The sequence below is a fragment of the Diabrotica virgifera genome, chromosome 7, assembly GCF_917563875.1.
Source record: "Diabrotica virgifera virgifera chromosome 7, PGI_DIABVI_V3a".
NCBI classification, from domain to species: domain Eukaryota; kingdom Metazoa; phylum Arthropoda; class Insecta; order Coleoptera; family Chrysomelidae; genus Diabrotica; species Diabrotica virgifera.
In genome coordinates, this window is record NC_065449.1 from 12,962,708 (window position 1) to 12,976,373 (window position 13,666).

The 13,666-nt window shown below is 34.0% G+C and overlaps 1 protein-coding gene across 1 annotated transcript in view; it reads right to left on the reverse strand.

Moving 5' to 3' along the window:
* Window positions 1-816: 816 nt before the first annotated feature.
* Window positions 817-13,666, reverse strand: part of LOC126887777 (uncharacterized) — a 298,854-nt gene continuing 286,004 nt past the window's right edge. The window contains exon 6 of the mRNA XM_050655583.1: window positions 817-9,566. Within this exon, the coding sequence (XP_050511540.1) occupies window positions 9,351-9,566 (216 nt within the window). The 3' untranslated portion in view covers window positions 817-9,350. The remainder of the gene's footprint in view (window positions 9,567-13,666) is intronic.

Below are 13,666 nucleotides of genomic sequence, written 5' to 3' on the forward strand. Positions count from 1 at the left end.
TTAAGGCTACTTCAGTTCTCGGACGTCCCAAAGGTTTAGAAACCTTATATTTACGAAAGGCCCCCTCTCTAAAAATTTCCGAAGTAGAAAAGTTGGTTTACTCGACATAAATAACTGAATAAAAAAATCTCAGTAGGGATGTAATAATTTTTTGTAAGTGTGGGCCCAAGGTCTCTTATATCCTAATACAGTTAACACGGATTGCAGCGCAAGCCACACATATAAGTACGCCATTGATCTTGATTTTAGTAAATTTTTAATCAATTCCATTTAAATGTATAATTAAGTACGAGATTTGACAGATGTTAGTGATAAATCGTTAAAGATATGATTAAATATTTCATATTTAATTAGTATGTAGACTTAAAATAGCAGTCAACAAAATATTCTAAGAGGTGGAGATGGGTTTGTTTATTATGCATGGTAAAAAGACAAGAAAAGTATTTTTTTCTAGAAAAATACCCAAAACTATTATAAGAACTCTTTCAATTTAATGTTATGGAGGTGTAAAATTTAAGAAAAAAGTGATAATTGCAAATATTTTTAAACAGAAAGGACTTTAATATTGCAAAAATTGAAATGCCAAACAGAAAATCATTAAAATAATGTTCAGACTTAAAAAACATGGTAAAACTCTTCCTCTTAGTAGTTTTTATTTATTAGACCTAAATGTGGTAGTGTCTGTCAATGTGATCAACTGCAAATATATTCAGATTGACGCAATAGGGCTTTTCATCGATTGTCATTTTTTTCGAGCTTCTGTCATAGGTTGTATAATCTGTGTATAATATTAATATACACAGATTACACGACATATGACAGAAGCTCGAAACAAATGACAATCGATGAAAAGCCCTATCCACTAACCATGGATGCAAGAAAAACGGAATGTCAGTGTGGACCAATTAAGTTTATGGAATGACACAAATGTTATCAAAATTTAAACCACACGATTGTGACTTCTTCTAAGGGGAACATTTGCTCATCTTAGATGCCTAAGGTTTCAAAAAATTGAGGGTTGGTGTGTTCTAAAGCCATAGTTGGCCAGGTACTCTAGATAATCTTGCACAAATATGTCTGCTAGAGTAAGCTGTTCGATGTTCGCTAGAAAGGTCTTTAGAAAGATTCTAGTACTAGAATGTTGAACACTTTCCATTTCTCACTATTATTATCTCTTCTCCCAAATCTCTATGATGACGATTTTCTCGTTATGTTTAACATATTATGTCGATTAACATCACATATTGTTATTACATATTAGGTTTTGCACATCACTAAGTGTTGGGTTTTATTAGCTTATTAAATATTTTTTGTTTTTTTTTTAGCAATTTTGCATATTTTTGGAAGTTTTTTCATATCCCTAATACTTTTTATTCTTCTTCTTTTTGTGTGGAAAAGAATTTGTTTGTTTTTCAATGTGTTTCCAGCGAGTTGTCATTCCATCGGTCTTTCCACTGATCGTCTTCCTATTCGGGATCCATCTCTTGCCATCCTTACTACTCTATTTGTTGTCATTCAACTTATGTGATCGTTACATTCTACTCTTCTGCTTCTTACCCAATTCTGAATGTTCTCTACCTTGCATTTCCGTTATATCTGTACTTCTAGCTCTGTCTTCTAGTGTCTTACCATCAAATTTTTTAAGGGTTTTCATCTATGCTGTTTCTAGCATTCTTTTTGTCTTCTCTGCATCAGGTCGTATTTCTGCTGCGTATATCATTATTGGTCTGATGACTGTTGTGTAAATTCTGCCTTTCATTCCTTTTCCGATATTTTTATTTCCCCATATTGTTTTATTCCTGCAACCTGCGGCTCTATTTGCTCTATTCACTTGATGTCGCCTACTTTTGTTTGAATTGCAACACTTGTTCTATTACCTGACCCTGCAGCTCTAATTTACATTATGTAAATTTGCTGTTATAACCATGCATTTGTTCTTTTTGATGTTATAGGCGTAGCATGCTGTATTAGGCGAGATTGAGAGTATATTTTAATTATTCTTTTTTATTATTCTGGATTCCTATATTCCGCATGCGCACACAGACAGTATGGAGTTCGTTGCTAATCTTTCAAGTTATGTATGTATCAGCGCAAATCGAGTATGAAAAGAATATAATTAGTGTTTTTAGTAAATATATTATTTGTTAGAATTTTTGCGTCTTTGGATTTGGCTTCGTCGGGAGTAAGATAATAAGTATCCATTATAACATCTTTTTACTTCACTTGATCTATTTGTCACCGTGATTTGTATTTATGTCCGAGATGTCACGTAAACAGAGCGGTGATGGCTTCGTTGGAGAGTATTATCGAGAGAGTCTATCGAGAGGTCCCGGTTTCGAATACGGACGATTCCTATTTTTTTTTTAATTTTTGGTGTTGTTTTAATAATCATTTTTTGAAAGTGATAGGTAAGTATTAATAATAGTTTAATATTTAAATAAAATACAAATAAACTGTTTAGTATATTTATTTCGTTAAAATTTTCTGGCGAGTAGAGTTTTCTTTCTTCACTTTGAGAGAATAGTATTGTATCGTCTGCATAGCAGTAGATTTTAAGTAGTTTTTCTCCCATTAGATGGGAGAAAAACAACTTTTTTTGAGATTTCTCCCAATAGAACCACCTGTCTTATCCCAGTACCAGCTTCAGTTGGGTCAGTTTGTTCTTCTACTTTTACTTTTATTGTGTTGTTTTTGTAGAAATCATGTCGATTGTTTTAATATTTTTTATAATAATTATAATTTTTTTCTATCGCAGATCTGTTCTAGAAGATCCTAATCATGCGCAGTAGAGAAATGTGATAATTTTATACGGCTACGCAAATTTCTTTACTGCACATTATCCAGACATTCAAGAACAAGACATTCAATAATGCTGGTTAGGCTATTGTTACGTTAGTAAATGGCTCCTAGATTGGAGCCTCGTATAAACAACCGTCAAGTACCTGTTTTCAGGTAGTTAGAGTCTACTGATTCCATATTATTTAGCGTTTGCGTCGAAGAAGATCGAAAATATTGGAAGCATTACCAGACTGACTATTGCCGCAGACGAAAATTACAGAACTGGCATCAAATAATATAAATAAAAGATAATCATTTCCTTCAAAACGAAAATTAAAAGAATTTATGTGAAACGAGCTCAGTCTTTATCTCAATGTCGCGTGTTATAAATAATATAGAACATAAATTATAAATAAATAATTGTGTATATAAATTATATGTTTAAGTGTGTAAATAAATTAAAAATAAAGACTAATAAATTAAGTATTTTCAGTAAGTGTTAAAAATAAAATAAAGTAAAGAACTCATTACAATATCACATAAAGTTTACTTAACATCTACATACCATAGTTTCGTCACATTGCTGTTCAATTCTTGCACACTTAGGCCAAGCGCCCAAAAGACGCAACTGTTTTAAAATAACGGTTGAAAACTAGTTGGAAACCAGTTTCAAGAGGATCGCCTTGTGGGCGAATCCTCGTGCTTATACGCTGCCGATATAACAAAATAGTTGCGAGTGCAATTGGTTTCAGACTGTAGTTTCAAAACAGTTGCACCATAGGCGCTGGAACTTACATATTAAAACTCACTCTACCCTATTTTTATTCAAAAGAGAAGTTATATTATTAAAAGAAAAAATTAAAGATAATTCCTATACCATGCATAATGAACAATTTAACAGTGTTAAAGACAAAAAACTTATCTTATTAAGAATATATAGTGTGCACAACAATACAAAACGGTGTTTTGATTATTTCACTTAGGTCTATCGAGTATCATTAGAAAATATTTACTAATAGAGTTTGCATTCATTATTGTCATCAAAATGTGCAAAAATAATGTAAAAAAACGTTTGCACTATCGGTTAAAACATGTGTCAAATCTGTAACAATCAGTCAGTTTGTGAAAACTATCAAAGAAAATTAATCAATTCCGTTATATACCTAGTTGCTTGACTCAATCAGGGTGGAGTATCATATGATTTTTAATATAAAAATAATCAACATTCTTAAATACAGGTGTCCCACTAACACCTTTAAGATGATATTTTTTGTCGTATAGCATCTGTCAACTGTCATATATCATAAATAACTTGTCAGATAATATGTCAGACTCATTTGTCAGACTCAATCAAGGCGGTGTGTTTAGGTCTTCTAATTTAAAAATAATCGACATCTTTAAATACAGGTATCCCAGTTATAAGTATACTCGTTCGCTGATTTCAGTCCCAATTGTTTAGTAAATTTAGTAATTATTGTTTGGTAGGTTGGTTATATCTTGACCGACTGGCAGTAGCTGGAAATTACTATAAAACCAAGCAAACGCGTATATACACAATATCTAAACAACAAAATATGCAAAGTAAAAAGTATACCATTTTTATTCAGTTGCAATGCGAAGGCAAAACTGTCTTATTTTTCACTTAGACCCGTTTGCCATTATACTAATTTCAGTACTGATTTCAGTACTAAAAATATTGGTTAGTTGCGCGAGTCGATTTAGTATGAAAAATGTCAGTTTGTGCCAAGTTTGTGTTTGCAACTATACGAATTGTAATCAGCATATAGGCATGCCCTCTACTAAATTTACATGAGCTTTACTCAAGGTTCATAGATAGTAGCTTTACTAATTGATATTGCAAGTTGAAATCCATTAACTTATTAACAATAAAAGATGGGAAGAAGTATTTTTGCAAAACTGGCAAACTTGGCTTTTATTTCTGCTACAGATATATCCACACCTAGTTTGGCTAATTCTGCCTTTATTTCTTCCAAAACTTTAATTCCTGCGTTCCTATTCTTAAAGAGAGGGTGCTTTGGCACATACAAACATTGATCATTGATTCGATTTGTAAAACTCTATTAATGTTTCAATCTGCCTTTGGCTCCACATGTTGAAAGTTGAAATCACTATTATTATTATGTACCTATAAACAAAACAAAAGTACCTAATATACAATACAACCTCACTTTTTAATATTGTGTCAATTTCAGTACAAGAAATTAGAACATGTTTTAATTTTTAGTACTAAATCGGCGCGCGCATCTAATTTGTAGATACAATATTTTTAGTACTAATTTCAGTACTAAATTTAGCATAGTGGCAAGCGGACCTTAGCACAGAGAGCGCAAACCAGCACTCTAAATCGACAATTTTCGCCTCTTGTTGGAGGAATCATCAGCATAGAGTTACATATTAATCAGAGAGGCGTAGGCGTGCTGTTCTCTGCCCCAAGTGACAAACCTGCGAGAGTAAGGGCGACGTCCCATGTATCCGATTTCCGACGATACGTTGATGCGAATGTATTCTCATTGGTCAGAATCGAATCAGAATATTTTCGCGCCGAATTTCATCCGAAAGTTTTAACTACACTTCCGACATCGGATAAAGTTGAAATTATTTTAACTTTTTCCGATAAAACGGACGTTTTGTAATTGTAACGTAACCTCATTTTATTTCTGTGCATTCAATTTATTGAAACAGGGATTTGAATCGAAGAAGTTATGTTCGTAAAGTTAATAAAACAGTATATTATTATGTCTGCTTCTTTTAATTCGTGAAAATAAACCAAACCAAACCAAAACGTACAATGCGGCCAAGAAGATATTGGGTTCGTGAAATATTTAAACAAAGAAAGTCACAAGGGGCTTTTAATAATTTATTGCAGGAAATGGAGCTAAATGATGTTGATAAATATTTCAGCTCTTCCATAGTTTCTTGCATCTCCTCCATTGTTTCTTCAACGTTATCCATAATAACAAGATACTATAAATAATATAATAAATAATATTTATAGTATCAAGCATAATAACAATTACAAATTACAACAATATTGCCATTACTAATCAAACCAAACAAATAACAAAGGTCAAACAATAAAAAAAATTGACATTTGACCATGAACAGTTGACAGTTTATACGGATTTTCGTATCCGATAATCGCAACCATGTGACAGCTGCTAAACTAGCTACTACGAAAAAAGACGATTTTCGTATGTCGGATATCGGAGATCGGATAAATGGGACTTCGCCCTTAGTCCTCGCACTGCAACTGACTTAATGGAGTAGGTGCCTAACGACATCTGCTAAATGAAAGTCAAAGTTTTTAACCTAATAAAAATATTTAAAAATATTTTTAAAAGATGTTTAATTAAAAAACCTATTGGACCATTTTCGGAAAAAAATTTGCATATGCAGGCTATTAAGCAAAAAAACTGCATAAATTAGAACAGAAGTTTATTTGTAACATTTTGTAGTCGTTTATAAAATGTAAATTATTGAACATATACTCCCATTATTCATGATTATTCTTCTTCTTTGCAATGAAAGAAGTATGTAACATTACGTTTTTGAGCTATTATTAATTAGAGATAGGAATTTTTGTGTTGCATGTTTCTAAAAATGAATCTGTCAAAATATTTCCAAGCTGAGCGAATGGACTATACGTTTTTCGGATGTTATTTGTCGTATAGTATCTGTCAACTGTATTCGATAATAAATCACTTGTCAGATATCATGTCATATGACACATCAGGTTGTAAAACGTAATTTTTATTGCTAGGATTTGATTTTAATTGTTTCAAAATCGTTTTTTATTCAATTTATAATAATGTTTGACATGCTTTTGAATTAAATCGTTGAATAATGGTCTCATAGATGCAAATATAAACTTACAATAATAAACGAATGATCTATTCGATGGTTCCATTCGATATTCCTTCTTTTTTTTAAAGATTTCTGTCCCAATTTTCCTAAAGATATTCGTGTCTGTGGTCTCTTTCAGTTATTTCAGCGTTCAGTAACTGACTCTGAACACTTATTCTACTATCTCAATATAGCACTTAATCCACCTGTTTCGTCATTCTTTCTCTATTGGACTTTGTGCATCCATATTGGTCCAATATGTTGTTTTATGTCATCTGATCATAGATATAATAATAAGTAGATTAGGTCAGTTCCGAAAAATAGCGTGACACGGAGCAGTTCGGGTCGGTGGTCTACCTATCTCTATCTACCGGCGCTTAGCTTTCTCTCTCTAACATATGATGGCCGCCGCCTCTGTGTTTGTGTCGTTCCATTACTCCCACCTCTTGGTAGATACGCTCACACTCGCACGACAGACAAAGATAGCTAGACCACCGTACTTGATATTGGCGTTACACCCCGATGCATTGAGTGGCATATAACTAGCCTGGTCTATCGTTAACATGTCTCTGCATCGGATACGTTAAATTAAAGAGTGGATATATATATAATGGGCCAAGTGACAAAAAATCAATATTTTTGTTTTTTCCATTATAATGGTCTATGCAACAATGCCGTTAACCTGTATTATGGGCCAAGTGACAGTTGCATTGAAAACAGCTCTAAATAAATTCAACAGATAGCGTCCGCCGTTAAGTATAGTATTCCGTTTCCCGATAAAAACTCATTTTTCTCGATTGTGTATTTTTGTCACTTGGCCCGTTATATATCTCCACTCTTCAATTGTGGTTTCCTTCTTTGTAGCTTGTAATTTTATGGATCCCAACGTCGAAATATTTTACCCTTCCTTCTTCTGTTTAAACCTTTCAGTTTAGTTTTATTACAAACCTAGCTATTTCTTTTTAGTCTGATACCTTAACGTTCAGTATGTATTTTATATAAATCATTGGCTTCGCTATTTTTTTCGTTGTATTTTTTATGTTTGGGAGCTGTCTCAACCCTGCTTCAACCCCAACATACAATACTATATATTTAGTACTATATAGTACTACCCAGAACAAAGTCCTTAGAACAACGCTAAATGCCCCTTGGCACGTGCCAAACTATGTGATAGAGCAAGACCTCAATGTGCCATCCATAAAAACAGTAATAACAGAATATTACAAAAAATATTCCAAGAGACTAGAACCTCATCCAAACGAGTTAGCCAGCAACCTCACTGATGACCATAATGATGTACGACGCCTGAACAGATTCAAAGCAGTGGACCTAGCAAGAAGATTCGAATAATCTGTGATAACTAAACTTATTTTAACTTGTTTTAATTTAATTTATGTAAAGAGGGTTATCACTGGATCTCCCTCTACAGGTTAATTTTTCAAATTTTTGTCAAATAATTTAGCTATTGTTCTTAGTTAAGGACATATTCTAAATAAAACATTTAAAAAAATATATATAGTGCTATATAATATATTGGGCATGTGATGAAAGGGAAAGATACAATATCTTCAGACTCATAATTCAAGGAAAAATTGAGGGTAGGAGAAACTTAGGAAGGAGACACGTTTCCTGGCTGAAGAACCTGAGACGATGGTTTGTATGCAGCTGAAGGCAATTGTTCAGAGCAGCTGCCTCGACGGTCAGAATAGCCATGATGATTGCCAACCTTCGTCGTGTAGATAGCACTTAAAGAAGATATTTGTATAATTTACCCATTGTGTAAAATAAATAAAAGTTACCAATCGACAAATGTTAAAATAAAGAACGCTTTCCTTCTTCTTCATCTTCTTTAAGTGCTGTCTCCTTTAAGAAGGTAGGCTATCATTACGGCTATCTTCACGTTTGGTACTACTGCTCTAAATAGTTCAACAGCGTTACAATGTTACCATTGTCTTAAATTGTTTAGCCAGAATATAGGCTGTCGGTCTATGCTTCTTTGCTGACCTCTAACCTCTCATGACATGACCTAGATACCTACTTAGATATTTGATAGATTAAATAGTTGACTAATCACTTGCCCGCACATGTAGAATACACTGATTGAATGCTCTTGTTTTTTTGCCTCAGACTGATTTCCTTTACTTTATTTTACTCAATCTTAGTTTTTTTGTTCTACTGTGATTTTAAGGTAGGTTCTTGGTTAGTCATTGTTGTAATTTTATATTTTATTGAGTGTAGTCTCGTTGAAACAACAAAACAAGTTGTACCGACCGATCTGGTTGTACAAACGTGATATCCCGACAGTCCGATAGACTAGGATGTGGTAGGTAATGGTCAGGAAGTTCAGTCTTTGTCGTATAATATGGTCGGGACGTGTGTAGAGCTCACCCCACCAAGAATGGTCGGATGGCAAGGTCGAAATTAAGTCTGGTCGGATGGCAAGGTCGGGACGTGTGTAGGCCGTTTTAAACTATTGCTCACGAAAAGCTGTTGTATTATTTTAACTACGCAACACCTTTGTCATCTTAATCTGTAAACATTTCCTTTAAATACCATTTTATTTAAACATGCCGACTTTTTATTCAATAATAATTTATAATTGATAAACAAACCAATGTTTGGACACCTCTGTGATAAAAATGAAAAACTTTTTTGAACACTTCACAAACTGACTAAAACTTAATTGTTATAAATAACTTAAATGTATATTATTGTCCTAACTGTAAAGGACTTAGTACAATACCGCTGTGCGCCTGTTTATCACTAGTAGTTTTTTCTTTATCTCCATCACTACTTTCACTATTGTCATTTCTTTCTAGAACAACACTTAAACAAGTCTCGGTATTGTCATCGCCTTGGCAACTGCTGTTCGCAGGCTCTCTCGATTTTATGAACTTCGATGTCAGTTTTTCCGCTTCGATCACCTAAAATACAAGAAAAACACTTTATTTGTTATTGAAAGAGAGAAAGAGAGACAGAGAGAGATAGTAACAAAGAAGAATGCTATTTCACGTTGTGTTGATTCGTGTCTTTAATTTTTATCTTTTTCTATTATATTATTTTCTATTTATCGTCGCCAACTGTAAAGTGGTGAAGGGCGCCGGTCTACGTTCCATGAGATCCCAGCTTTAGGAGTACCTGTTATAAGGCGTACTAATTTAAGGTTAGTAGGTTAGTTGACATATCCTGGTGCAGATATCGGTTCAGACCATAACCCTCTAATAGCTGACATCCAAGTGAAGCTCAAAAAAGTCGAAGAAAGCCCCAAAACACCAAAATTACATATATCAGCATCCAACAAAACACTAATAGAAAATGACCTGAATAATCAGCTAAAGAATTCAACAAATGAAAACAATACAGAAATATGGAACACGTTTAAAGATCTTACCTGGAAAGTAATGGAAAAATATACAACAACGATGCAGAGGCACAAAAAACAACAATGGATGACTGATGAAATCCTGGAATTGATGGAGCAGAGAAGAAAACTGAAAGATAACAAAACAGAATACAAAGAAAAACAGAAACAAATTAAACAAAAGATAAAGGTAGCTAAAGAAAAATGGATGGAGGATAAATGCAAGGAATTAGAAAAGTTGAATGAAAAACATGATACGTTTAATAAGTTTAAAAAAGTTAGAGAAGTAGCTGGTTTTTATCATAAGAAAACTCCACATACTATAACCGATTCGTCAGGAAAAATGATAATAGACGAACACGAAATTCGAACTACCTGGTATAATTATATAAATGAACTGTATAATGATGATAGACCCGAAGAACTGGAGATTTTAGATGAAGGTGAAGGACCAGAAATACTGAAATCAGAAATACTACATGCTATAAAATTGGCAAAAAACAAGAAAGCCGTTGGTCCCGACAACATACCTACAGAAATGTTAAAGCGCATAAATGAGGAAAACATTGGAATACTAGTCAAACTTTTCAATGATGTTTATTCGACTGGTGATATCCCTGAAGATTGGTTAAAGTCCGAATTCATAACCCTACCAAAAAAACAACGTCCAAAAAACTGTAGCGATTATAGAATGATAAGCCTTATGAGCCACACTTTGAAAATCTTTCTACGTATCATTCACAATAGAATCAGAGATAAATGTGAAGAAGACCAGGATGAAACACAATTTGGCTTCAGAAATGGACTGGGAACCCGGGACGCACTCTTTGCACTAAATCTGATATTGCAGAAATGCCGAGATCAAAGGAAAGACGTCTTTGCTGTATTTATTAATTATGAGAAGGCCTTTGATCGAGTACATCACAAATTAATTAAAATATTAAAGGATAAAGGAGTTGAGAGTCAAGATGTACGAATCATGGAAAAATTATACTGGTGTCAAACAGCGACAGCTTGCATAAATAGAAATTCAACAGAAATATGCAAAATACAAAGAGGTGTCAGATAGGGTTGTATACTGTCCCCACTGTTATTCAATTTATATTCAGATAGAATATTTAAGGAAGCGCTGCATAATTTGGAATGGGGTGTGAAAGTTAATGGAATTCTGATAAATATAATCAGTAATGCAGACGATACAGTTATTTTAAGTGATGATATAAATGGATTACAACACCTTTTAAATGCCATTGACACAGTGGGAACAGCGTGTGGCCTAAATATAAACTGTTCAAAAACAAAATACATGGTATTTAGCCGTTTGGCCCATCAAGATTCACGGTTATATGTTGATGGTCATATAATTCAAAGAGTACCCAGTTTTAAATATCTTGGTTGCCATATTACTGAACAACTAGATCCAGATAAAGAGATAAAATGTAGAATCGAGATAGCCCGCACGACATTTTTAAAAATGAGGTCATTCTTCTGTAATGATACCTTGCAACTTCAACTTCGAAAGCGCATGATTAAATGCTATATTTTGTCAGTCCTCTTGTATGGTGTCGAAGCATGGACATTAAAAATATCCACTATTAACCGTTTGGAGGCCTTTGAAATGTGGCTGCACAGACGTATACTGAAAATACCATGGACGGCTATGCTAATAAATGTGGCAGTCTTTAAGAGAGCAAATGCTACCCGCGAGCTGCTTGATAACATCAAATATAGAAAGTTGGCATATTTTGGACACAGTGAGGGGAGACCGGTATAATATTCTTCTACTTATTATGATGGGTAAAATCGAAGGACGCAGAGGAATTGGTAGAAAGCAGGCCTCTTGGTTGAAGAATATCCGGGAGTGGACAGGAATAAAGAAAGCAGAACACCTATTTAGAATAGCTCGAGACAGAGACAGTTTCGCCATGTTAATCGCCAACTTGATAGGGCACGTTAAGAAGAAGAAGGTTAGTTGGGTATTCAATTAATAATGCAGGCAAATATTCAAGGAAGGTGCAGCATAGATAGAAGAAAAATGTCCTGGCTGAGAAACCTCAAAGAATGGTTTGGATGCAGCTCAACTGAACTCTTTCGGGTTGTAGTGCCAAAAGTTAAAATAGCAATGATGATTGCCAACCTTCGTCGCAGAGATGGCACATAAAGAAGAATTTAGGGTTTATTTCTATAATGCGATAACCCAACTGGTCTTCTAGGGCTGTCGTCTTCTAGAAACCCTGGAAGTTTCGAACTTGGGACTAGGAAAATAAAGGAGTGACGCTAGACCACAAAAAATTGAACTACGTGAGATATGCCGATGGTGTTGAGTTACTAGCAGAAGACAGAGAAGGCTCGCAGGAAAAGCTATGGGATTTATAATCCGGTCAACTTAGACATCAAAATAGTTGGCAAATAACAAAAATTGCCGGAGAGCCAAATTTTGGTGGAGAGCTAGAGTTTACCATAACAAATAAAGTTTTAAAAGTCCCCATCGATCCCTTGTGTGCAACAAAAGTTATTCGGGGTCAAAGGTCAAAATTTGAGATTTTTTTGATTTTTCTCGAAAACGGTAAGTTTTATCAAAAAAAAACATCAAACCAAAGTTGTAGACCTTAACATTCTCTACAAAAATAGTCCTTATAATTTTTTTCCTAAGAGTTACCATTCCTGAGATATCGCGATTTTAAAAGTTACTTTATACATTATATGCACATATGAGCCACGTATAAATGCCTATTTGTGGCTCTATATATTATACTATTCTTTAAAATTTCTTCAAAAGATAATCAGTCCGTAACTGAATTTCCTCTATCCACGTGGCCGTGAAAAACATTTGGCTATACCATTGTTTAAAAAAGAACATATTGTCTATTGTAAACAATGGCTATCTGTTTCTTTTAGTTTTAAAGGTTCAGTTCAAGTGAATATAAGTACTTATTACAAGCGTCTACCATTTAGCAGACATTTACGGGCTTACAGTGACATTGGTATTTGACGGCTACAGTGACTCGACAAAGAATATTAAAGCTGCAGAACAACGTCGTCTAACTACAAAAACATCGTCGGGTTCCGAGATTATCTTTGATGAAAATATAACAGTTCCAGCGAATCAGCAACAATTTTTCGCTAACATTAATAATAAATGTCGTTTCACTTCCATGTTAACTGACAAATTAACAGCTGCGAATAGTGAAGTGAAACAAGCTAAAAATGACGCAGATGTCCTTATAATTGAGACAGCAATTGAAAAATTTAAGCCAACAAACACAACAATTGTAGTTGGTGAAGATGTTGATTTGTTAGTTCTGCTTACTGCAAGGACTCCAGTAGATAAAGTTATTTATTGTCTGAAACCTGGAAGGGCCCAACAGCGAACAGAGATATATTCTTTGAAAAGTTTATCGGCTTATCCCAAATTCCAAAAGTACATTTTATTTTTACATGCGATAACCGGCTGCGACACTACGTCAGTATTGTACAGAAGGGGCAAAACGTCAGTACTTAAATTATTTTTTGCAATTGCAAAAAAGGTTGTAGTGCCAAATGTGGATGTAAAAAAGTTGGGTTGCTGTGTTCTCTAGCGTGTACCAACTGCCAAGGTCAGTCTTGGTCAAATGTCCAGTTTAGTATAACAGAGGAAGACTCCTGTGATTTTAATGAAGAGAC